The sequence below is a fragment of the Halichoeres trimaculatus genome, unplaced genomic scaffold (assembly GCF_033239565.1).
Source record: "Halichoeres trimaculatus isolate MK-OKI-2021-1 unplaced genomic scaffold, fHalTri1.1 fHalTri1_scaffold_10, whole genome shotgun sequence".
NCBI classification, from domain to species: Eukaryota; Metazoa; Chordata; class Actinopteri; order Labriformes; family Labridae; genus Halichoeres; species Halichoeres trimaculatus.
The window spans coordinates 7,841,791-7,868,917 of NW_027437187.1; the positions used below are offsets into that span (position 1 = coordinate 7,841,791).

Genomic DNA, 27,127 nt, shown 5'->3' on the forward strand with positions numbered 1-27,127 from the left:
TAAATCTTTTGAAAACAATCATTTGAACAGCCTGACATACTCACTTATGGTAAAAGCCAAAAATCAGAGTAAAACAACTGCACATCAACCTCTTAAAGGTGAAGTGTCTGTTGCTTACGTGTTGTTACTTCTTTATAAACAGTTGTTATTGTGTGGTTTTACAACACCTTGCACAGTTTACATTCAGTCCCCTACAGCAGCAGGAAGCCCCCATGTTTCCTGTGACCCTGTAAAATCAGAACACTCATCTCAGTCTGGACTCAGTGTTCAGCTTCCACAGGGGCTGTCACATCCAGTTCAGGCCCCGCCTGTCCCCCCCACAGGCGGGGCTTGGACGAAAAATTACTTTATTATTGGTATTGCTGAAACTGTTTTTTTTTTTTTTTTTTTTTTTTACCGGTACTTTACCATTTTCTTCGTTAGCCTACATTTACAGGAGGCCTACATTTTAAAGCACCTTTAATTGCAATCCTGCACCACTAGATGGCACTCTGGGTGAATAAAATTGTGTATTCACACACACACACACACACACACACACACACACACACACACACACACACACACACACACACACACACACACACACACACACACACACATACACACACACCTCTACATCCTAAACAAATGTGCTTAGATTTTCTGAGAGGAGCCAGTCTGTTACATTCCATCTAACATTCAAAGCAAAGCTTGAGAACAGATCCTTTTCAGAATAGAGGGACCATAAATTCCTTTACACCTAATGGTGGGACGTTCACGGTCATGTGAGATGGGGTATTTGACAGATAGTCTGATACACTGGTGACGCTTTCTCAATGCACTCGTGTTTTGCACACTCGGAGACAGACCTGTACCTAGGATGACAGCTGTAGTGTAAGATGTGACCTACTCCATGTAAAATAAGGTTAACCCACACCTTGAAGGGTGCTTGCTCTCCACCGTTTTGTGGCTACCTATGGTGGCTACGTGACTAACGAAAAAGGTGATGGGACAGATGTTTCTGCTGCGTTCGAGGACGCCCCGGTAGAAACAGCTTTGAGAGTTTAGCCAGTGGACACACCCTCCCCAAACCTGTTGGGGAGTAATTCATCGGCCGTGTGCCCCCATCTTTCGGCAAGCGACTGCACGTGGACCCAAATCAAGGCACGTGTGGTTTTAATAATGAAGTGGCAGGATTTACTGCAGTGGGTTATAACGTGCCACGATGCCACCGTTTTGCAATTGATGTATGAATAAGGAACAATGCAAACATAGTGTTTCGTCCATGAGGTTTATCTGTTAACCAGGGTACTAACACAGTATAATTTTAGGGGATTATGAATGCTTTTTTCGACAGAAATGCAGAGGAAACAGTTTCAGTGTCAGGGAAAAATCAAATGTATGGAAGTGCTCTACCCATTGGACAAGCAGCTCTGATTTAAAGATATTCTAGTCTTATCAATATTATGTTTTAGCATTGGTCAAATTGTTCTTGTCATATCAAGGTACTAAGTTCAGGCGCAAACGTTTATCAGAGAAGATCTCACACCAGACATTTATTACCGTGATTTAAAAAAAATGCAAACATTTATAAATTCTTTTTATTTATTATTTCAACATGGGATAAGAAAGCAATGAAGCATGAATTATTTTATTTCTGTTTCAACGCGCAATTCTGCTAAAAAAAATCTTCCTAATCTTCTGTCTTTATATTTTTGTCTCTCTCTGTTAATTGTTTATTCTATCGTCCTCCCGAATATCTGCTTTGCTTTGTCTGTCGCAGTAGTTTTACTTTTTTTATTATTATTTTTTTTTAAGATAAAGATATTTAAAACGACTTGTATGATTGTAATTCGCTTGTTCTGCTCCTGGCAGTACCGTCGGGTTTGTTTTGGTCCTGCGGGGATGTGTCTGAGCCAACCAATCAAGGGAGTGGACGGCTGGGGGCGCATCACGTGACCGTCTTTGACCCGCCTACCCACGCTTCCTATAAATCAGCTCATCCTTCACATTTTACTCATTCTCACCTCGCTGAACGTGTGCTGTGTGCAACTACTTCTTAACAGGGCTTGGCCGGACATTCTTAATTGACTAATAAAGCAAAGAAAAATAATTAGTTTGTCTGTCCAGCGATTATCCGACAGAAAATATATTTGTGGCAGAAAAAATATCGTCCTGCGTCACAAACCAGACAGACACAATACTTCATATTTATTCCGGGGAGCCTTTGCTGCAGAATATTTGTTCCTTTTTTGAAAAGAACAAAATGAAAACCAAATTTATCAACGGGGTTTCTTCCTCCCCATCCATGTCGCTGGGTTTGCTAGTGACCGAGAACGCCCTACAAGTCCAGCCCGACACCGAAGAGGACTGTAAGGAGCTGGTCCGCCTTGACCAGCCCGACCTGGACACTCAGCATAAAGCTTTCCTCTGGTGCAGAGAGTTCCTCCATGGGGCTTGGAAGAGCCTGGCTGAAGATGACTTCCATATCGCCATCATAAGGTACATCTTTAAGTTCTGTGTTTAATGCGTAAGGCCCAGTTGGTGGGGTGACGCCAGGCGGAGATGGCTGGAACATAATGTTAAACAGTAAAAAGCCAAACAAAAGAGTCATCTATCGTCTTGGTTATGGACTAAAAAAAATCTGTAGGCCAGTCATGATGTCATACTCTGTAAATGGTGAATTACAGTCTGTAACAGTGAGTAGTGGATCACTATCAGGACAATTGGCAAGAAGCCACGTTCAGGGCGTTTCTGTTAATTTGATAAATGTTATTTTTAGCTAAAGAGCTACCATATTTATCTTGTATTGTATCAGTACAACAATTTCTTTTTTTATTAACTTCTCTACATTTGTTGTTTTGACACATTTCATGTGGTTTTGTTCTTACAGATTTTTTTTTTGATAAAAAACTCTTTATATATCATGGCATCTATGTTTGCTGTGGTTTCCAATCTATATTATAAAAGTAAAAAAGCTTCTTGTTGTGAAAACTGACATAGATGCTTCTTGATGACAGTCTGTACCGTAATTTTAAATGCCATGAAATAATGTAGAGGAACTGGTGTCACACTAGATAATTGTCAGCTTGTTCAAGAGAAAGCCTTTTTTTTTCTTTTTTTTTTTCTTTTTTTTTTACATTTTTCTGCACAACCAATTCTTAAAAGATGAGATAAAAAAGCAATGAGTTACTCGTTTATGACTCAAATTGACAGGTTGCCTGTAAATGTGTCTTTTAGGGGTGGTCTGAGCAACAAGCTCTTCCTGTGCAGTCTCCCTGACAGCGTTAACACCGTTGGGGATGAACCTAGGAGTGTCCTGCTGCGACTCTACGGAGCCATCCTACAGGTTGGAGTACATGTCTTATCCCTCCCTCTGAACAAACTGTTAAACTGTGCTGTTTTACCGTGCACACAGAGAGTAACATGTAACTGAGCAATACACAAGGATGGGTTTCATATCTTAGAGTGTTTACTTTGTTTGTTAGTTGTTTCTTGTTATTGGCTCATTCTTTAATAGCACACATACAAAAAAATAAAGACAAGACAAATTGAAAAATAAAAACCATTACTGAGTTTATTTAATCTAAACTCTAAGAATGTTTTTCATGTCTGAATGTTCTTACACAGTGACTAAGGCACCTGGAGTTACAGGTCATTTTAGAGTGTTATCAATGCCACCTCCTAAGGTTTCTGTGTGTATGTGTGTGTGCCTGCAGGTCATATGCTTTTGTTTAGTGTGTACACGTAAATACAAATATGCCTTCAAAGGTGTATGTCTGTGTGTGTGTGCGTGTTAGCCATTGTTGTACATAGTGATGTACCCCCATGGCTGTACATGCATGTGTTCTTTGCCGTAGGCTTCCCAAAGGAGCGTGCTTTGGGCACTCTTGTTCCCAGTTGAACCCACCCCAAAACACGGTACAGTATGAGATCTCTGAAATCTCAGCCTAATCATACAACGATGTGACTTACACTCATATTACACAATCTCAGCTAACAGGGCTGAGAGAAGCATGGAAGCAAAAACAAGAAGGTGGAACACCTCTCCTGTCTGTCTTTTCTGCTCTCCATCCTGAGTCCTAATCTCTGAGAGGTCAGCTGAATCTTTCAACCAGTGAGCAAACAAAACAGCTCAGGAATAAATCTGCACTGTTGCAGCTGAGCACGCAGAAAGTCGTTAGTTATGGGGTAATTCGGCCTGCTGTTGCCCCACAGTTTGCTTAAAAAACAGATAGATATTGTATTTCTTTGCAGCTCCGCAGCTCTTGTTGTGACAGAGAGATAGAGCCGTTTTATCTCCTCAGATGATGTGGCTGGCGTGTCCAGAGTTCAGAAACCAGACGCTTGCAAGTACTGAGTGACAAGATTTCAAGGCCCTCGAAACATTTGCAGAAGTTTTCCCTAAACAAGATACTCCAATCTTATATTGATGCATTCTTTGAGGTGTTGTTTTTAGAACAAAATGATTTTTTTCAGTCAGCAACAATAACTATAACCTGCATCAAAACAAAGATACAGGCAGCTCCCTTAAGTTAAAGATTTGTTACAGCTATGAAGTTATTCATCCAGGCATGATGAGACCTGCATTAAGTATTAACTAAAAGTTAGCATAATTGCTAATGGCTGTAAAAGCAGTTAACTTTTATTGCCAGAGATGTCTGGGACAGCAAAAGCAGTGTGTCCTTCACCAAGGTAACTGCAGCACTCTCCAGGTCTGGTCTGCTGGAATTATTGATGTCTTATGAAGTCAGACGTCCCACAGTTAGTGTACACAGTTACTAAGACGGCTTATTGAGACGGCGTTTCTCAGCAGGGAAAATATGTTAATTGCCTATTTGATGATGAGAAGCCATTTATTCTTAGGCCCAGATTATTTCAGGGCTATGTTAATTTTTAAAAAGTAAAAATTCTCGATTAACCAACTTCAGCATTTATGAGTATGTATGAATTAGGCAGTAAATAAAATAAACGGACATTACATCTTCTAAATTTAAGATCATAGCTCATAAAAATTAAAGTTAAGTTCAATAAATTTATCAGACACTGTTAAGTCTGCAGAATGTTTTCATAGACTTAAGAAAAGGAAAAGCAGGAGTTTGATGCTGAGTTCAGTGTCTCTCCAGTGGCCGTAACACAGTTCAGGAGCTGTCACACTCGTCTTGTCTGAGGGCTGGCACTGGTTTGTATTCCAGTCCAGCAGAAGTGTCTTGTCTGGTTTTACTCACCTTACCATCCCCAGTCTGGATGAATTAACTGCCCAGCCCAAGATTAAGAATGTAGAAGCAGCTAGTTTTGCCCGTCCTTCAGTCTCAGCACCGTCCGACCTCTGTCTCTGTTCTTTGTTTTGGGCTGTTGTGTCTCATACTGTACTGTCTGTCCGGCAGGAATGGTCAGGTTTGGATGTTGACTCTCATGGATAGCTTCACATGTATTCATGGATAGTTCTTTCCCTTTTCTTTTTTTGATAGATGTCCTGTAATAAAGGGGATTCCCGACAGTCAAACACAGAAAATCACTTCCAAGTAAGTAACTGGTGATGATTCTAGCATAAAGCATGCTCCTGTGCCCACAGTGTGCGTCAGTGTCATTCCAGTTACCACAACTCTCACCACCTCACGTGTCAGATGCCAACTTCAAACTGTCTTTGTGTTTCACAGACATACCTGTGATGTTTTTTTTTCTCTCTGTGAGGGTGGTGCTCTTTTCTGGACTCATGGGGCTACACTTGTTTTGGTTTGGGGTCTTAGGTTTTGAATGATCACACACATGTCCAAACTCCTCGCTAACTTCACTAACCCTTGCACTGTATGACTGAGAAAGGAAAGGCTAACATCACAACTTATACTCAGAGGTTGCTTGTTCTAAATATTCAGAAAACAATACATCAAAAACCCTGATTTATGTAAAATGAGCTGAAACCTCAAATTTATCATTTAGTTACTGTTTTTCAGGCACAACATAATGTTCATATTAACACAACAAAAGGTAACATTCTGTTAAAATGCATGAAGCTGCATGACCTGAAACTCTGCCAAGCTTCAGAGACCTAGAAATCTCTGATGCCTTCATCACCTCATCACGTTATGGTGCTGACTCACAACTCATGTGATTAAGTGAGGTCACAGCCAGTAAACAACAGTCACCACTTTGGCATCTTTCCCAAAACAATGCTCCTTATCTTCAGCAGCTTCTCTTCCTTCTAATCCAGCCCTCAGGTTAGCAGTAAGGCTAACCAGAACCCAGTACAATCTGGCTAACACTGTCTGGCCAAGGTAAATCCTATTTGGATTAGAAAGGAAGACACAGCATTACACATGTCGCAGCAGCATAGCAGAAAGCAGGTCAGAAATACCGCTGTTGCACATAAAGAACACACTGGACTAAGTTTTTTTTATTACTATTATTTCTAGCTTTATTTAGCTTTTTAGGTGATATCAATGTTGCAACAACACAACAGTCATGGATGTACAATATCTCTCCTGCACTTTCACTGCGGTAGATGGTGCAGAAGAGCTACTTCACTGTATGTTGCCCATAAACTGTATAATAAATATAACCTCAACGTATATGTAAAATATTTTATTCCTAAACTTGATGATGTGGGTTTTGATGCCGTAAACATCAATGTTTTCTCCCTGTTCTTAGGTCAGTTAAAATAATAATCGAAGTGTAGAATATCACAATATATCACCATATTGTGATATCCTGATATTATCGTATTATGACCCAGGTTTCATGATGTATATCGTATCGTGAGGTTCTTGCAAATACTCACCCTTAGTTTTTGGAAGGCAGTGGTTTGCAGATTTGACTGGCAGAGAAGAGGAAAATGGAACAAGGAGGGGGCGAAATAAAACTGTCTTTTACTGTTCCAAATCTAACATTCCTGTAAAAACATCGGCCAATGAAATGGCTGAGATAAGGGACTGTAGGACACTGGATTTACTGGTGTTGAAATGTGCATTATGCTTTATTTTTGACAAAAAAGTACCAGAGGCTATAACATACAGATCTTTATTTTCAGAATTTTAGACAAGTAATTGAGCATTTCGAGCATTTCCTCATCACGTTTCTCTGTAATTGTTAAAGACTCCTAAACTTGGAGTCCCTGGTGAGGCAGCCCAGCTGTCCTGCATTGACCTCTGTTTAATTTCCTCTGACCCATTTTTGATGCCAATGTTTGCAGAAGCAATCTGTTTTATTTGGCCCACTTTCTCCTGCTGAGGTTTCCTTTCCTTTAAGAGTTAATTATCAACAAGCCATAGATCTCCAGCCAGCCGCCTTTCACACACAAAAACTGCAGCATTCCTAACAAGCACCTTACTCCTAACATTTCCTGCTTTTAGACAGGAAGCAGAAACTTCCTTTTTGAGTCTGAACATCCTTCCTAGTCCTTACAGTTTGGAGCCCCGGTTGTACAGTCCAGAAATATTTTAACCTGACTGTCGGTAGATAAGGGCTCTGGCATGTTGTTAACTCATGAGAATGTTCTGATACAGTACGTCCTCTATCAGCGAAGCAGCAGGTGGACTGTGAGCTGCTCACAGCTGCTGCTCTAACCTCAATACTCTGCTGCACTCTAATGACCAGACAAGCTATCTGGTCTGAGGCTCGGGGTAGAGTTGACCTGGTTATTAGTTAACTGTACTGTTGTCAGCGTGGACTGTGTCCCCCAAGGGGAGAATGGTTTTCATATTATGCTTTTAAAGCCCACTGGGATCTCTATGTCCCTCTCTTTATAAGCATAGCAGCAAAAGTATGGACATTTATGTTTGGTGGATTTTTTCTCTGTTGTAACAAATCTTGTGCTGTTGGAAAGCCTGTTGTTTCCCCTTTAAATCTTCCCTACCAATGACAAACAGCTTATTCTGCCATTGACTCTTGTGTGGTGTTGACATATTGACAGTTTTAACAAGCTACAAAGCTACACCATCCCGGCTCCTTCTCCTTATACTGGTCACCAGTCTGCTCACACACTGTTGTGGGATGGCATCCCACTCTTCAGCTCTGGTCAGCCTGGCACAAACAGCACACTAATAAGGCTGATCCCACAAGTATCCAATGCAGTTGCTCCTGGAGGCCATTCCATCCTCTCCGCTCCCAAGCTCTGGAGGAGGTCTCTGAAAAACCCTGCTCTGTGGGGTTGAGTTTTGTCATCTTGGAGGTTAGAGTTCGGCCCCAGACGGTGCAGACATGGGATTGCTGCTGTTTGCGAAATCTTATCTTGATATCTCTCTGCACTGAGATTACCACCAATGATGACCAACCTTGTTTTCTCTGTGAGGAAGATGCCACCTTGCACCATCTCACTCAAATAATGCTGCAACCTGGTTTTGTGGCAGCAGTGTGAAGTTGCCCTATCTACATCTGTCAAACATGGCATGACACCTGGAGCAGACACCTTCTGACTGTTGTGGATGGCAAACTCACAGGTGGAACCAGAATCTCAAAACAAGAGTCAATAGCAACAGCAGGACTGACTTTTTGTGCCGAGTTTAAAATCTTTAAAATCTTTTAGTGGTTTTCCTGACCACTAAACTTCACACTATAGACCTACAGTCCATGAACGACCTGCATTCATCAGCTTTGGATCAGTTGTGGTCACACTAAGAAGTGATCATTGTCAGGGGGAGGGTTCGACCCATACATCCAGCAGGACCATGAGCCTTTGCTCTGCTTCACAAACAAGCTGCCAGCTGGCTGGTGTCTGGTCCTATGTGTGTCAGGATGATTATGGTAATGTGGGAACCTCATGTAGGAGATGCATGCATGTGTTATGTAGCTAAGAGGAATACAACCTGAACATAAGCTACTGTTCACAGAGCACATCAGGGTTGGAGAATTTATACTCAAGCATAGTTGAATTTTTTTGTTAGGCAAATGGAGAAAACTTGCAGATTAGGAGAGTAGTACCTACCTTACTCTACCATTCTTATGGCAATAGCTTGTGGAAGAGTCTGAGTACTCTTTGTGCAGGCAAAGAGTAGCTCAAGCAGTTCAAGGACGGGCAGGGAAGCTATCCAGAATCAAATCAGTTAATTTGGACCTAATGAAAGGTTTAAAGGCTTATGTCAGATCTACCACATCCCAGGAGAGCTGGTTATTCATTTGGTTTGTTGAAAAAGCATTTCATTTGGCAAATGCTATCAGGAAGATAATTTTAACAAATTTAGCTAACAATAGTGCAAAACTATACTGCCTAACACAGAGAAAGTTGTTAGATTGTGCATTAGTTGATTCATCCTCCTTTGACAGTTCCATTCTGTGGGACTTTAAGCTCTGAATAAACAATGTAAGAGACAATTTATGGTTATTGGGTGGATTGGGGAAAAGAACCGTGATAGGATTTGACAGAACTTCTTTAATTGCCACATGTTATCCTGCTTCTTACCCAGCTACTAACTAGAGCTCAACCGATATGGGATTTTTGGGGCCGATGCTGATACCGATACTGGGGGCAAAAAAAAGCCGATATCCAATATATCAGCTGATATGTATAGTAAATTCATTGATATACTCAGGATATATACTGTATATAATCAAAAATCATTATAACACCCATATGATTCAAGACAGAGACAGAACACTATAGAATTAAGACAAGTAACTTTAATTATAAAACTGTCAACATAAGAACTGTAGTGTTAACCAATGATAAATACGAACAAGCTGTAAACACAATAATAAAGAAGTCAAACTGTAAACACCTTAAATAAGTAAGTCAAACTTTAAACACAGTAAGTATAAAAAAAATAAATAAAGATGTAAAGACACAATGAGAAACTCACACAATGTTAAAACGCTGTATTATAGTCTTACATTAGATAATGGTGGACGTGTGAATTAACAGTAGCATTTATCTCTGTTTATCTCACAAAAAAGCAACTAACACGATGTTAAACTGTTGTTCTTTAGCCTCACGTTAGATAGTGGACGGAGGGGGCGGGCACTCGGGCAGTGTGCAGCCCAACACACAGACACACAGGAACAGGAGCGACAGAATCTCTGTGGAGCAAAAATTTTGTATAATCTGCAACATTTTGGCCGATGTTGATTAATTGCTGACAGGCATAATCGGCCTGATTAATCGGCACTAACACATTGGTAGAAACCATGAATTCAAAAATTATTCTATTGATTTCAAATGATTTTTTTAACAGGTTTAAAAACCCGTCCCAATGATTTCACAGCTTTAAGCACTCTGTTGCGATGGATTCTTTAAAAGTTAGCGTCAAACGGTCCTTATCAAGCTCTTTTTCTCAACTTCTAAACTCTGCTGCTGTCATCACCACTGCTCGAATTTTCTTGGTGCGACCCATGACCAAAAGTTTCTGTCACCTCTCGTCACCTGAGTTGCAGAACAGGACCCTGTTTAAATCCATGTTGTTTTAGCCTGCTGAATTGTCATGCTAACAGAAGCTAGCATTTCAGCCATATTGTTCACTAATACAGGGCTCACAGAAGCTAACAGTTTTACCTCACCTTACTGTCTGTGGTGTCAACAAACAGAAGATAAACTTTCTGAACACTTATTACGCGGATTGAGGTGTGATCAGTCTGCCTGTGGCGTTGCTCATGTCAGTGAAAGTTACCTACCGTCAACAAGAGGTTTTGACCAATCAGAGGAAAGCACCTCACACCCACTAAAGATCTTTGCACACTGAGCCTTTTTACGTATGAAATTGACACATGTGAAAAAATAAATTCAATTTCTCATTAAGTCAACCATGTTTGCACACTGACGCCAAAACTTTCATCCATCTTTTTTTTTTTTTTGTAACATGATTGATTTCCAGCTTTTTTCTACATCCATCCAGGTCATTTCAAGGGTTGTTTGGCTATTCAGAAATGCAGCAGGCTGCTTGCAATGTCATGATCATCATGTAATTTAGCGTGTAGATTAAATTATCGAAGACAAAAATGTCTGGTGAAATGGGCCAACACGTGTTCTGTCCTTTCAGGCTATATTTAGATGCTAAATGAAGACTTGTTATGTGTGTCTGTGTGCGCCTACCCCAAACATACTCGTACTGTGAGTTTTCCCAATGAATATAACAATAAATGCCACAGTTTCATTGTGCAAAGTGTCTTTGCATGATTTTTTGGGGGGATTACAGATCCAAAAACACTCCCACAAATATCACCCTCAGTGAGCAAAGTCCTTAAAGCTGAGTAATAAGAACTCTTCTTGTGTGCTCCTCGTTTCAGTTAATGTGTACAGCTGTACCTCCCAAAGAAAAACCGGTCATTCAGCTAGAGGTCATTGTAGGTGAAGTTGAGTTTTGTTTTGAGGAATAATCTCTGAGCCAAGTCTAAAATAGAGCCTGACATCCAAGAGGCTCTGAAGCAGGCAGTAGTGTTTCCTTTGAGGCAGCTTCCTGCTGAACGGTCAGTGTGAAGCACATTCTCTGGCAGGAAGCCAAAGACCCCGGCACTCACATCTCACGCTCCGTCCCTGCAGCGCTTTATCTCAGCCTAGTTCCTTTAAGAGGGCCGAGTTGGACAAATGTTTCACTGCTTTTTGTTGCAGACTGTAGAAGTGGAAATGTCGTGCCTTTGGCAGAGTGTGTAACGTCTGAATACAGCCAGGCTGGTTATACTAAAGACAAACTTCAATGCAGGACCATGATGTGTTCAGGGGCAAAAAAATGCTCTAAGACATCAAACCTTCCTCCCAAAGGTGTCAGTTACCGTTACTGAATTACTCGTGCTGCTTGGAGATCCCTTACCACTGCTAATGAGCCCCCGCCTGTTTGGTGAGAAACCTGTTTTCTTTCTCTCCTCAGCACAATAGAGCAAAGAAGAAATGCGCTGATGTGAAGCCAGCACACAGCTCCAGCCTCATCGGCTCCAGGACTCGTGTTTGTGTTCCCAGTTAACCTTGAGCCCCCGTTGGGCTCCAGGCTACGTGCGTTGCTGCGTGAGTTTTGTGTGTCTCTAAGATAAAGGACGAAAGACAAGGCTGTCTGTTTCAACAGTGACTGGCACTCTGCGGGGCCAGCTCTTACTGGAAACTTTTAATCTACCTCTTGTGCTGCCTTCAACGCTCTGACAGGCAAACCCAGCTCACCCCAACCGTGGCATTTCTCCTCTTTTAAACTTCCTCAACCTCAGCATCCTCTAAAGCCCCTTTCAGAGACACTTCATTCAGCTCCAACAGTTTGAGTCCATGACTTTAGGTTGCATCTGCAATTCTGTAGTTTCATGTCGTAACATGATCCCTGTTGGAGTCCACTTGGTGATTTCTTTCACTGTTCACTCTAACCAAGCACTGTCACAAAGTTTTTGTCTAAGAGGGTCTAACAGTGCATTATTAATGACTTACTAACCAAATCTCACTCATGTTGTCAGACACTGTGACGGGGAAAAGCTAACGTCCTGTTTCTGTTCACACTGCTGTTCACAGCCCTGACGGATGCTGGTGGAGGTATGGCTGACACTGTTTTCTAAAGTTAAAGGCTTCTTATTGTTGTCTCTGCTGTGTGCTTTCAGGGGGCAGAGGCCATGGTGCTGGAGAGTGTGATGTTTGCAATCTTGGCAGAGAGGGAGCTGGGACCCAAACTCTACGGTATTTTCCCCCAGGGTCGTCTGGAGCAGTATGTCCCTGTGAGTATCCTGACGTGCACATGTGTAGCACTAAATACTGGAATGTTTGTTGTCTTTGAAGTCTGTTTCTTTACTTGACTGCTTTAAATGGAGCAGTTTATATTCAATTATATAAAAATAACAGCAAAATCATTTAATTTCATGTAGCTACCACCAGGGCTTACCAAACGGGACCATTAGTCATAACATGCAGTTATGGAACAGCTCATTTGGCTGTGGCATTAGCCGCGTGTTCAACTACCAATTTAGTAATTACACCATTAAAGCGAGGCAGGTGCAGAGCGTCATATGTCCAGGGAACTTCCTGGAAAACCCCGATCCAGCAAATTTGAATTTTTGGTGTGTACTCTTCATAAAACGTGATAAAAATGAAAAATGTTGCATCTCCTTGATTTAAATTTACTGTATAGCTCAACTTCATCCCATTTTTAAGAGGATACATTTGATCTCTTAATATCTGTACACTTTACGTATTTCAACACAGGAGTATAACATCTGACATCGTCAAACAGCTGTTTAGCGCTGTGATAATTCTACTTTTAGAACACCTGTAACGGCTGGGTCTACTGCTATCAGGTTTAATGCTCTGTTGGGCATTAACCTGACTCATGCAGACCAAATCAATTTTTTGAACAAATGGTCTGTTAATGGCTGGTCATGTATACCAGCCCTGAAGTTTAAAGTTATCTGTTAAGAAGTCTAATGATGACCTTACACTTCATCAAACAGACATTTTATGGGACTTTTTAACCAGTAAATGGACCAGTACTTATATGGTACTTTTCTAGTCTAGAATAGAATAGAATAGAATAGAATAGAATAGAATAGAATAGAATAGAATAGAAAATACTTTATTTATCCTCAAGGGTAAATTCAGGAGGAGTCACTGCAGCAATCAAGAAAAAAAAAGTAAGAAAGTATATAGAAATTACAAAAAGCTCCATAAGAAAATAGATGATGACAGCTTGCCCACCACTCTCCAGTTCAGCCAGCCTCCACCTCCACAGGGTCCAGGACTGAGCTTCTTCAGCAGTCTGTTCAGTCTCTGTCTCCTGGATCCTGTCTGCTCACAGCAGGTGAAGCTCTTCCAACATGGCGTTGGTGTCTGATGTTAGCTCAGTTAGCCATGTCTGTGAATAACATGATGCTACTCTGCCCTCTGGTATTCCCTCTGTTGCTGGGTTAGCACAGCTAGCTCATCCATCTTACTGGAGATAGATGTTACGTTCCTAATAACAATGGAAGGAAGGACAGGTCGATGTCGTCACTTCTTAGCTCACACCTGAGAACCAGCATGTCATCCAAACCTACTTCTCTTCACCTTGTGGGGAACATCAGGCCTTGCACCAGTTAGCATTGACATGCTACAGGCTGCTAACAGCTGATTTCACGTGTCAACAATGCAGCCATGGCTACATGTAGGTTCTACAGACAAGCACAGGAGCACAAATAGTACAAATATCACTTAAGATAAAACCAGCTCGACGCCTAGCAACCCATCCAAACCACGTTCACACACTGATGGTAGAGGTTTTTATTGGGATCCATCACTTTTTTCCAACTAATACATTCATACCCACCCATACACCACTGACCAACAGAAGAAGCAGTTCAGGGTTTAGTGCCTTTCTCAAGGACGACAAGTGACGGCAGGAGCTGGAATCAAACCCCTGGAATCGTACTTTGAAGTGATGCTTGATATAACATGAACCCTTTTAAACCACAACCACTGCATTATTAAAACATCTTTTTTGGTGTGTTTTCAGAGCCGTAAACTGGAGACCTGTGAGTTAAGCGACCCCAGTATCTCTGCAGAAGTTGCAGAGAAGATGGCAAAGTTTCATGGGATGAGGATGCCGTTCAACAAGGAGCCCAAGTGGCTGTTTGGAACCATGGACAAGTGAGTCCTCCTAATACCTGTCTCCCTTAAACCTACAGGGACAAAGTTTCAAAAGAGAGCCTAAAATAACAGACTCCTGTGACTTGTCCTGTCCAGAGATAGCAAGATGTGTCACTGATTACTTATCTAAATGTACAAAAAAGAGGATAGCTTATCATCATGTACATCCGACTGAATTGCCCTGAAGTTCACAAAAATGTTTACTTTACATAACATCTGTCTGCCTCTGGTGATAAAGTCCACAACCACGTTCCACTCATTGCCTGAGAAGGTAGAAATCTACTTTTTATCTTGGGTTTCACAGACATGACTTATCTGAAGCAGAGTTTGTAAATTTCCATGTCAGAAAGGAAAGTAGGGATCAGGGTCGCAGTCTTTGTAGGAGTGTAAGTTATCAGTGATTATGTTTTGACAGGACGTTGGAGACCACCACCACAAAGCCGTGTTCTCTAACACCTCGAAATATATTTTAACTCGAGCTCAACTTTCATTCCAGGTTATTGAAAAATCAAATCAAGAACTTTATACATGATCTTGAATAAGTCTCTCTATATATTTGTTATTAAAAGGACTTGATCAAAAACATTAATCCAATTGATTTGAGGTTTTGTAACTTAAATGCAATCAATCACATTTTATTTGTATATTATCGCATGAGAAGCAACACTTTTTAGATCAAATGGGTTTTGGTAGGTGGTTGAATCAATAAGAAGACAGTTATATGTGTAAACAACAAAATCCTGTTTATTTTTGAGCTTATATAAATGTGAAGTGCAGTTTCAGGAAAAATACTGCAGTGGGGGTGGCAACCCCCATTCTCAGACTAGCTCTGGGGTCTATACTCACTATCCTCCCAAGACACTACATCCACATATGTGGACATTACATTTCTGCCTCTCACACCCATGATACTTCTTTTTTTTTAAGCTCTGACCACATTTAAGGACACTGCACACATCATCTTGTGGTGATATCACAACATTAAACCCATTTCAGTGGAAATAAAGAACCCAGTGTTTTAATGTACAGTAACACAATCAATTAATAACTCATTGATATTAACACTAAAACCATGACCTCTGGTACAATGATCAAGTTCAGTCATTATACTTATTAGGTCGTGCCAATCCAAAATAGCAAGGAGAAAGAAAAAGTACACACCAGAAAAAAAGCTCAGGTCTCAGGAGGATAAAAAGTCTATGACCCCTACATGCCGAAGCAAGAAGTGTTTCAGTGGATGCTTTCAAGCCAGACAGTGTTAATGTCACAGACCAAAAATAAATAAAAACCAATTGAAAAGTCAGACATGATGAATAAGACTGTGGCGAAACATAACAGACACTTTTGTCAAAAATTAAAGAGGAGATGAAAATGTTATGATGCGACAACATAACACTTAATCATTTACTAATAGCATTGTAACGTCTGTCAAAGAAGACGCTAATTTATTATATAGTTAAACTGGTAATTGTGGGCCATGACCACGCTGACTAACAGGTTTGAGAAGAAGAGCAGAACTGAAAATGAATGGCTCCCAACAGCCTTGAAGAGTCTCCTGCCTCTGTCAGCTCTCTCTCTCACACACACACACACACACACACACACACACACACACACACACACACACACACGCACACACACACACCTCCGCCCCTCCCTCCTGCTGCACTCTCACTCTTAGCCTTCCTGTTGCCTTTACTGACTGAACACTGGGAACAATGAACATCCACATTAACACATCACAGATAGCACAGTTGTTACAGTGTGAGGTGACACCACCTAACTAAACAAGTAAACGTCTTTGTCTGTAGCCCCTCAGCAGCAGCAGTTACACAGGAGGGGAGAGCTTAGACCAGTTTGCAGAACTTTGCACAGTTTCAGGATGTTTTCACAACAGTTAGCTTGTTTACATTACATTTGACTAAAACCTGCTAAGACTGGCCAGCAAAACCTAGACCAAGACTAAAACTCTTTGATTATACTAGACTAGACTGTCTTACTAGACTAAGACTGAAAGATTTTAGATAAATAAAATGTGAAAAAAATAGTTTGTTGTTCAAAAGACTAAGACTAATACTAAATCAGAATTTGCTGTCAAAGTTAACACTGAAGCTAAAAGGAGTAGTTGGAAAAATTAACTTTCTTCATGTGGAACAGGACAAGAATAAAAACCCCTAATGTATGCTGTGATAACAGTGCTAAGGAGACAAAACAAGCTAACACCTCAGTGTTTTAGGGAACTTGTATCTGAGCTGCAGCAGTTAACTGAATCAGCATAGACAGATTCAGGAGAGCTCAGTCATGTTTTCACCTCCAGCTTTTACTAAAACACCAGAATGCTCCCAATGTCCAATCCTCCTAAAAACTTAAGCTTGATGAGACAGCTAAACTCAGCGCCTTCCTATTTTCTGAAATCTCTGTGCTGACGTTGAGTAAATTGGGAAACGGATGTTTAAATCCCACAACACTTCTGATTCGTAAAGACCTCTGTGACACATTTCTCATCCCCTGAAATGTTGTAATGTATAAGGGTTAAAAACTCAAGCCGCCCTCTGTGTGCTTGATGGACACTTCTCCCGACTGCCTGTTTATTTTTCTGTCTGTACTGTAGCTTAGCATGTGTTTTAATTAACCCATCATCCTCACTTATAGTCTTAATTTGTTGTGTATAAACACCTCATGCTTTTCTTTGCTATTTTTACACGCAGAGCACTTTAAGCTGTCTGAACTGTGCATCATAACAAAGTGGCCTTGTCTCGCTTTGCCTTAATAAGAGTTCAGATCTGTTTAACCTGGTGAAGTATCAGACAGCGCGTTTTTTTTCTTTTTCTCTCACTTCTCTTCTTTGCAACCATACACACACCTCTGTTGACCAGAGAATTACTGCTGTTACCGCTGCTTACACTGAAACATCTGTTTGTTCAGCTAGTTCCCTGCAAATTCAGCACTGAAATTATTCCTTTAAAGTCAGGCTATTACTTTCTCACTACAGGGAGAATTAGGAGTTCGGGGGCAGAATTTGTGAAACACTGTGAAACACTGAAATAGACAAGGCCGTGGATCTGAATGAGGAGAACATCACAAGTTGGGCGCCTCTCACCGCTCCTGTTTTCCCTTTCTCTTCCTTTTTCCCTCTCAAGAGGAAGAAGGTGAAACCTAGCAAAGCAGGGATGAGGACCTAGCCTAGACTGACCCCTTGTCAGTTTCTGCTTTCTCTGTTTTCTTTCTAACGTCTTCCTACAGACGGCAGTGAAAGGTAGTGTAGGTAGTTTCAGTGTTGTCACTGCATGCAGCTCTCATTTCCAGATCTTGGGTCTGTTGAGTGTTGCAGACTGACTGGGTTGGGTTATACCATTAAATGCCTCTGTGGGTGGATATGATGGACAGTGAGAGCTGGCAGAGGGGGGTGGGCCTTTCTGAGGTGTTTTGGGCCAAATTTAAGGGAACACCAGTGACAGGAGGTTCCTACTTGACAACCCCAGTGAAATTTGGGCTCTTGCTTCCTGTCTGCCTTCAGGCTTTGAAATTTGTAGGTCTTAAATGACTTATCAGTACAGGCAGTATTGTAGGGTTTCCTTACTAAGCACTCATCCTTTTTAAAAGCAGAAGTATCTGGTCTAAAAATATGAAGCCTATAGGGAAGTGCTAAAAACACCAGTTCATAGAGCGTCTGCTTGAGGCTGGTCTTTGACAGCATTAATAAACATGTTCAGTTCAAAAAATGGCTTAGCTCTGAATAGCTCACTATTTTACACACTGTACAGGTAGGCATAGTTACCTTTCACATTTGAAATGATACAGTACAGATGCCTGGTACCTGGCAAATCACTACCGGTACTCAACGGTACTCAACGGTACTCAACGGTACTCAACAGTACTCAACGGTACCAATTTTCAGTACTTTTTTGTGTTTATGTGGTAAAAAATATCAATTTGTTCAGTAATGAAATGTATATATATTTCAATTCAACATATTTATTCTTCAATATATAACCTTGAAATGCTGTGTTCATGTCCAGCATGGAAAATTGCCTATTCTTCTACCTTTTGATTTTATATGAATTGGTACCAGGTACTTTTGACAGAATTCAGAACTCCTTTGTACAGGAGTGTTTTTTTCTGATTTATCAGTTATGAAGGTGTTGAGATCACAAGTTGAACTGATCAGAGGCTCAGCTCAGATGACTAAAAGCAGACACACTACAAGATAATCGGGCTGATTTTTGTCCTGATCTTTTCCAGCAAAGGCCTGATTGTCTGATGTCTGCAAATGAGATGGTGTGTGATTTTCCTGCGATGTGGGGTGTGTTTCTTCTGGTCTGAGCTGCTCAGAAGGCCTCCGATTAAGAGATTGTAGATAATGAACTTGTTTAATATTTGCGAGTAAAAATCCTGTAGTGTGTGGGGCGCTCTGAGAGGAGCCGAGCAGGTACAGAGTGTAATGTCAAGACACAGCTGACTCAGCTGACTGACCGAAGAGGAAGTAAGAAATCTATCTGTAATGCTTAAAATGACTTTACTCACCTCTAACTTGCATTGTTATTCATACAGCCCATACCCCCTCCGTTTGAAAGACTTTGTTTTTCTTTTTTGCGTTTTTTTTTCCTGAAATTTTAAAGGCTGCAAACAACCATCTTTGCTTTTTTTCCGTTCATCCGTCATGTTTGATTACACACAAGTTACATTTTACTATGCAAGATTTGGGATATTGATCGTGAAGAAGCTTATACTCGCGTTCTTTCTTTTGTTATCATCAAGTGTTTGCTCTCTTAATGTGTGAAGGTTTAAAGAAACCTGTAATGTGTACCAGCCTTAACAGGTCTGACAACTCATAGCTGTAAGGAGGAAGGCTCTTGAGTCAGCAATTTCAACATGGCCCCCACCAACAAAAGGCTTCATCGCTCTGTTAAGGAACAGGTGGAAGACATCACAGAGAGTGTGTCTATATATTAAACAGCTTATGGTTTAGCTCAAACTCAGAGGTTCCCCTGAGGTCATCATAACCTCTAACTTACAATCTCTGATGCCCGGTTGTGGTGCCACGCTTATCTATGAGTCAGAGTGACATGAAAATGTGTTTGGACTACAGCACTCAAACTACCACATGATCCCGCTTCCCTGTGTGCCACTTTGACCATCAAAGACAAATGTTTTCAGGGAAAATGTGGAATGAATGTGTGTGACACTCTCTCCAGGTACCTGAGCCAAGTCATGAAGCTGAACTTCACCAGAGAGTCCCACCTGCGCCGCTTCAACCGCCTGCTCAGCTACAACCTGCCACAGGAAATGGACATGCTCAAGTGAGCTTTTGCACACATACACACACACACACACACACACACAGTAACCAGTGCAGAGTGGCTAACACAGGAAGCATGTGTGGAATTCTAAATATGGTGTTATGCAACACAATGTGCAGAATGTGTCGGTCCTGTGATGTTTACCACTGAAAAATCCCAGTTTACTGGTCAATTGACGTAAAACGTTTGGAAAAACACTTTTGTGGTGTGTCATTCAATTCAAATCTTTGAGATGTGTTAGTTTTTGCTTTTTAAAAGAAACCCATGCAGACTCGACAGTATGGAGTGCCAATATGATCAATAACTCCACACTTAAAAGCTATTACAGGTTTGCATTTCACCTTAACCCCTTGAATGTCTGATAAAAGCTCAGACTGATGAAAAAAACAACTGCTGAAGTGAGTCTGAATATTATATTGTTAAGTGTTTTGTTCCTGATTCATGGAGTTTAAAGGGGACTTATTCAACATTGCTCCATTTTTTGTGGTTCATGTTACAAGAGTTATGTATAACAATTTTTAATTTGAGTTAAAGGCACTGTGAGGAGTTTCAAAGTGATCTTGAAAAAGTCCTCCAACATATATGCCTGATTATAATTCACACTCAAAATGAGATTATCAGCGCCAATGTAGGTTATTTTGAAACACTTCACAACTCATACTTCTTAGCTTCCTGATCAAGTCGATCAGGACCAGACTGATTTACGGCACGTCAAAGTCTCTATGACAACATCACAAAGTTTTGTAGCAAGAAGAGAGATCTGTGTTTGTCTCTGCTGAAATGATTTTTGTGATTAATTTTGTAGTGATGGTGGACACTGGAGCCTAACTGTCAGACAGAAAAAGGACAGAAGAGCAGAAGAAAGATAAACAGGAGAGTGATAGAACACGAGCTAAAGGCTAACACAGGAGCTAAACTGTTTGTGCTAATGTTGATTCCAACCCACAGTCAGCAGTTATTCTGCAGTGGTCTGTTCAAACTTGAGAGTCTATCAATAAAATGAAGAGTGAGGTTACGTTAGCTCTGCTTGGTAGATGACTGGCAGGACATAACCTGGTCTCACAGAATCAGACTGTCAGCGCTACATATGGAAAGCTCCTAAACTACTTACAAACTGACAGTGTTTACTTGTTGTCACGTTAGCCTACAGATACGTCAAAGCACCGGGCTGCCGATGTCCCTAACATATAGCCGGCTGCTGCAACATTTCCTTGATGTCACGTTTCAAAATGTAGCTCTATGTAACTGTACAGATAAAAACCTCACAACAGTAAAAAGTTGTCTTGAATAAAGAAAATTTGTTTTGATCCGATCTCCATTTAATTCCAAAACAAGCACACACCTCAGTAAAAGTAATTGTGTGCGGAGACTCCAGTCCACAAGGTGGTAAAGGAGTGCAATCATACCAGATCCTCCTCATCGCATCTTTTAACCCCGTTAACTGATGATTGTCTGACATGTTTCCTTTGTGTTCAGGTGTCTGCTGGAGTCCACACACTCGCCTGTAGTGTTCTGCCACAACGACTGTCAGGAAGGTAAAACATATGTCAGACTTCTTCATCTGTTAAACATATTACATTTAACATATACTTATTTTTATTGGTACAAATTTCTCTGAGAAGTCTTTTTTTTCCTCCTTTCAGGAAACGTCCTGCTGCTGAGAGGCCGCCAGAGCTCAGACAAACAAAAGCTGATGCTCATCGACTTTGAATACAGCAGCTACAACTACCGGTAAGATTTGAAACCACAAAATATAGATAGATCGAACAAAGGGTTAACTCCTGTATGCTCTATTCATGGTCTATTTTCTTCAAGTTATTCCTGTATAATCAGTCTCTCAGTGCTCAAACCTCTTTGTTCTATCATCTCAGACTGATGAAATCAAACCTCACCTGTCCCTCAGGTGTCTCTTGATCCCAGATGATCAGTGGTCAGTTTTCTGTAGTGTTACGTGCTGAGTAAACATCAGCAAACTCTGCTTCTGACCAAGGAACATGTTCTCCACTAGGGGGGGATATGGGGAGAATACGATGGGATGTTTTTATGGCAGGATCAGGATCTGGATTTGATCATAATTGTTTTTCATTTACATGCCATTTTAAGACCCAAATATTTCTGATTTCTTCCTTCTTATGCACTCTTTTCCCTTTTTATGCTCCATTTCTTAACTTTAATCTAGTCTTGTGTTCTCTGATGTGTTTATGAACTCTCACATTTTTCACACCATGATAAATTCCTTCATATAAAGATGTCAGCTGTAAGAGTTAAGTTTCAGCAGAATGTACAGCGCTTTAGCTTTATACAAGCTGCCCATGCTCAGTCCAGATGTGGTTAAGTGAGACCTTACAGAAAGACTGTAGTTTAGTTTGTGTCCCTGACAGAAACTGTGAATGTACACATCATTTAGAGCGTGGCTCATTTCAGATGAAAGCTGGGGACCTGCACCAGTGCACCCCCATATTTTTTATCTTCTTTTCTAGACAAATGAGCACAACTGATAAATATCCATGAGCTACAGCGGCTGAGTCACTGCACTTCATCCTCTTGCCAATTCTTTGTCCCCCCAGCACATCTTGGATCTGCACTCTCTGTAGATTTGGTGTGGGGGTGGGGCTTCATTTAAAAAAGTGAGTTAGAGAAAAGACAGAGAGTAACCTGAATCTCTGTTCTATCCATATTCTTTCTGGCATCCACTCCTCATGGCAACAGCCCTCTTGAATTATTTACTGCCGTTGTTATGTAACAGGATTGTTTTCAGCCAATGAGGGCTCAGAGGATGGAGGCAATGTTAGGACTTTATCCAGAGCCTGTCAGTGATATAAATGATGATGATGGTGCACTACAGTCTGCCACACAGGCCAAGAAACCAACAGCGTTGAATGAAAGAGTGATTGAATATGCAGCAGAGGAACACCTGTGTCAGCACCTTTGGGTGTCCTTAAATCTATACATGCCTGAAAGTGCACATTCCTCTGAAGCTCATTTCTAGGAAACAGCTCGGAGCACACAGTCTTTCTCACTACATGTCTCCTCCTCTTTCCTGCTCTCTTACACACACTGGAGTTACACACACTCACACCCCCCCCTGCAGCTCTTTTCAGTGTGGCCCCTTTAAGGCTCCTCATATGTTGCTCAGCAAACACGTGACCCAGTGAACACAAACGACCCGCTTCACACAAACACCCCCGAGCATGTGAGCATGTGTTTCACAATGTATGTACAGGAAGGACACACCCACCACTGGACCTACACACACATACACACACATACACACACGTACACACACTCTGTGGTCACTCCGTTGGCTGAATAGGTGGATGTAGAAAAAGAAGGGGATGAGAGTTGTTCCCAGGCTCCCCCTGTGCTTCAGGGACAGGTCACAGCTCTTAGTAACAGTGTTCGAAATGGAAAAGTGTGAGACGGGAACGGTCAAACTGCAGCGTAATGCTCCAAAACAAAAAGATCTCACGTTTCAGAAAAACAAAACCAAAGGCTTCAGGGCTGCAGGGGAAACATCCAAACCTAATCAGGAATGCAGATGAAGTAGTCGTAGTCCTCCAAACTGAAAGACACACTCTGTTACACAATACAAACTCCAACATACCTGAGAAGTCACCAGAAATGTTTCCTTATGTAACAGCATCACCTGTTTCCCTCTGTCTCCCTGAACTTTCCAGAGGATTTGATATTGGCAACCATTTCTGTGAATGGATGTACGACTATAACAGCGATGAGTTTCCTTTCTTCAAAGTCGATTCTCAGGCCTACCCTTCAAAGACACAGCAGGTGTGTAACACTTGGTGATCAACTGACACCTTATTTATCCACTTTACCTATTGATCACTCATGAGTGTGAACGTGTGTCTGTACAGCTCCACTTCATCGAAAGCTACCTGCGCGAGTCTGACCAAGGGTTTGACAACCTGAGTGAAGAGGACCAAATGAGGCTGAAGGAGCAGCTGTATGTGGAGGTCAACAGGTGAGCACAGGTCATGACACAGTAAGAGACGATCAGAGGTTTGTGATAGAAAGTATTAAACAAAAGGACTTTGTGTTTATGCTCCTTAGGTTCTCTCTTGCATCCCACTTCTTTTGGGGCTTGTGGTCCATCATCCAGGCCCGCCTTTCCACTATCAAGTTTGGATACTTGGTGAGTGAAAACTTCTCTGTTTGAACAAGAAAAGAAAATATACCACAAATGGCTGGGTGGGGCTAGTAGTGCAGTCCTGAAGGGTGATGCTGTATCAATATTTACTGTGTGGAGAACAGGTAAGGTCAGGTCAGTCTGACAGGACCCTGCAGACTCATGCTGGAGGTTGTATCTGTCAGAAAAGTGGACAGTAAATAAGAAGTGACTGTAGCATCGAGGTCTGTGGAGTTGATGGGGGGTCAATGAGCTGTTGTATGAATCCAGATATGATAAATAATGACCTCATGTCTGACCTCTGTGTACGTCCACTTTAGTCCTACTTTAATGTTATACTCCCTTTCAGCAGACTGCTACAATTTGGTGTTAGTTGCAGGTTTGTATGATAATTTGTTTCCTGACAGTGTAGAAAGTTATGATGACCCAGTACATATTTCATATTCCAGATCTTAGTATCCAGAATATTGCCAGGATCTGGAACGTATTTTTACATCAGTCAGAAATTATGGTGACCTTGTCTTTTATTGTTTTGCAAAGCAATCTGACCATTTATCATGGAGTTATATACACATATGGAAAAAAGAGCCCTCACAATGATAAAGAATCCTTTAAAAAAAAAAAAAAAGTCCTGGATCCAGACAGTGATCCAGATCATCTCCTAAATTTAACCACTTCTTCCTAACCCCTTTTTGAACATTTCCTGAAAATTCCATCAAGATCTGTTTGTTACTTTTTGAGTTACGTTGCTCACAGACAAACAGACAAATTCCCCCAAAAACATAACCTCCTTGGCGGAGGTAAATATATTTTTTTTAAAATAATATTCCTTCACGACATTTTTATTTTAAAACAATCTAACCAGGAAAACTTCATCAAGATGAAAATCTCTTTAATGAGAGCATCCTAGCTAAGACCAGCAAAATTAATGAGAAACATCACATCATTTAAAAAACATGTCAACATATCCTGGATCACAGAACAGAAATTCATCAGTCAAAGTGTCTACAAGCTGATGCATGTTCTTCCAGCTCCTTCAGTTGGCTTTAAAGAGACAAGCTCACTCAAATCCAGATTCAGAGAGCAGGCTGCAGGAAAAGAGGACATGAAACCCACTGCATGTGCTTTTTATTGCTTTTGCTTCACGGTCATAACACATCATTGAAGAGCTCACACAGTGGGTTAAAGGACGAGTATAAATGCATACCTCTCTGTGTCGTAGGAGTACGCCCAGGCCAGATTTGATGCCTACTTCCAGCAGAAGAAGATCTGGGCTGTCTAACAAAGCGACTGGATTGGATGAATGACGACACATCTAGCCATACGGCAGAGGGAGGACATACAGGCTAAGGATGACTCCAGGATGTACGCTTTACTTTCATTCCCTGCTCGGAGGGGATTTGCTGGCCCTTGTTGGTGATGTACCGACCAGAGCCAAAGCTTGATCATGTGGCTAGTTGCTCAAAATACAGAGACCTGTGCAGCTCCAAAATTACAAAGCTTCATGAGAGCCAAAAGAAAATGAACCATCCACATGTAATCACCTAATCACTGGTCTGAGGTGCTCTGCTTGTTTTCCTTATTGGAACCATTCCACTTCCAGAGCGTTACGTTTTGAGCAGGAGGGAGGGGGTTTGGCTACAGCCTGCCTGGAAATGTTAACATTGCATCAATGTTTGTGTTTATTGATCATTCCCATGAGGAAATGCTCTGTTGGAAAGAACCAAAATGTGGACCTCTATTGGTAGATTCCTCCGTATGGAAGAAGCCAGCTGTGTATATTATATATAGATACTATAAATGTATTAGTAACTTGTCCCTGTCTGTTACTGGGAGGTTGGCTTGTTGACGGGTGGGATCACAGTTTGATTGTCAGATCAGATCAATTTCTGCTCTTCAGATATCACACCGTGGATGTTTGTCTCATTCCTTCTTTTGGTGGTTGTATTTGACATGTTTCCAGGCCAGGGCCAAAGCGGACGTGTTGAATATTGAAGTTTGTCAACAGCTGGAATAGTTTCTGTGACTTTTCTTTGAGGTTTCCTAATCATAATGCATCGACATGGATCAGCACATTTCTCCTTCTTTGTTTTACTGACAGATACTTATCCTATCACTGCTCTGAGGTAACTTCACCGTTGCACAGTACACAAGACAATCCTTCTGTTTTGTGACATGAATTTGGGGACAGCACTGTTTTTCTGGCAGAAGTGCTTACACAGTAACTGCATTCATAACTTGTTCAGACAAGTACCAACTGAACATGACTTGTGTTTAATCAGTGATAGTAGCTTCCAATGGATGGCTATCAGTGAATGAGACCAGTCTTTTTCTTAAGCCAGGGTTGCAAAGTTCTGGGAATTTTCAAAGTTGGATTCTGTCTGTGGATTTTTTTTGGAAATTAACAGGATTTTGGGGAAAATTATATCAACTGCATTAACATGGTCATATACATATATGATCATTACAATTTTTTTGGTTTCTTATAAGCACATGTGTGAGCAAACATGTCTAATACAAAATGTTTAAATGATTTATAAATAAATTTTCCAAAAAAAATACCAACTAAGTGCAACTATCATGAACCAGGCATCACTATTTGTCATAAGCAAACACCTATGATTCAACATTTAGAAATGGCACTCAGTTTTTTTAACAGTAGAACTTAAATGGTATCTTTCGCAGGACAACAAAAACTATGAATAGTGAAAAATAAAAGAGGATTCATGTGTTTACTTTAGCATGAAATACTTCTCATGTCCCCTCAGCACCCCCACAAAACATGTCCCGTTGAAAAATGTTGAAATGATAAGTTCAGCTTCTCTTCAGGCCGTGCTTTCTACCCATCATGGACCTCATTGCCGTTGGCTGCTGTCTCGTTGTGACTGGTCGTCATCTTTAACATCACAAAACGGATTCTTTCACAGAACAGTAACACCATGAATGGTGAAAAATATATTTTAAAACTTCGGAATTGAGTTTGTAGAAAAGTTACTCTAAGCTGATGGCAAAAAAAACCTTGAAAAATTTCAGTACCTCCTAAGCTAAAATTCTCTTGGAAAATTTTCAGCAAACTCCGGGAGTGTACCAGAAATTACTCACATGTAAGAGTGACTGTATGGCATGAGTTAAGGGTTTAAATTGGGCCTGACTGGAAGCAGGTTTTACTGCTGAAAACCACACTGATGTGGG

At 41.0% G+C, this 27,127-nt stretch overlaps 1 protein-coding gene across 3 annotated transcripts; it reads left to right on the forward strand.

Annotated features, from left to right (window-relative positions):
• The first annotated feature begins 1,989 nt into the window (after nt 1-1,989).
• On the forward strand, nt 1,990-27,127 carry chka (choline kinase alpha). 3 transcript variants are annotated; one of them, XM_074676937.1, is made up of 13 exons: nt 2,345-2,484; nt 3,223-3,331; nt 3,843-3,903; nt 5,454-5,507; nt 12,478-12,591; nt 14,358-14,491; nt 19,687-19,791; nt 21,268-21,326; nt 21,435-21,522; nt 23,469-23,577; nt 23,664-23,770; nt 23,860-23,941; nt 25,158-27,127. In XM_074676937.1, the coding sequence occupies exons 2-13, from the start codon at nt 3,285-3,287 to the stop codon at nt 25,215-25,217; spliced, it is 1,020 nt and encodes a 339-aa protein (XP_074533038.1). In that variant the 5' UTR covers nt 2,345-2,484; nt 3,223-3,284; the 3' UTR covers nt 25,218-27,127. The 3 variants fall into 3 exon arrangements, with proteins under 3 accessions (XP_074533036.1, XP_074533037.1, XP_074533038.1); XM_074676935.1 differs by lacking the exon at nt 3,843-3,903 and having other exon boundaries at nt 1,990-2,484; XM_074676936.1 differs by lacking the exons at nt 3,843-3,903; nt 5,454-5,507 and having other exon boundaries at nt 1,990-2,484.

Coding starts and splice junctions, on each gene's coding strand:
- chka (XM_074676935.1), top strand. CDS start 2,249: ATGAAAACCAAATTTATCAACGGGGTTTCTTCCTCCCCATCCATGTCG. Junction 14,492..19,686: donor CTGTTTGGAACCATGGACAA/GTGAGTCCTCCT, acceptor CACTCTCTCCAG/GTACCTGAGCCAAGTCATGA. Junction 23,942..25,157: donor CTATCAAGTTTGGATACTTG/GTGAGTGAAAAC, acceptor TCTGTGTCGTAG/GAGTACGCCCAGGCCAGATT.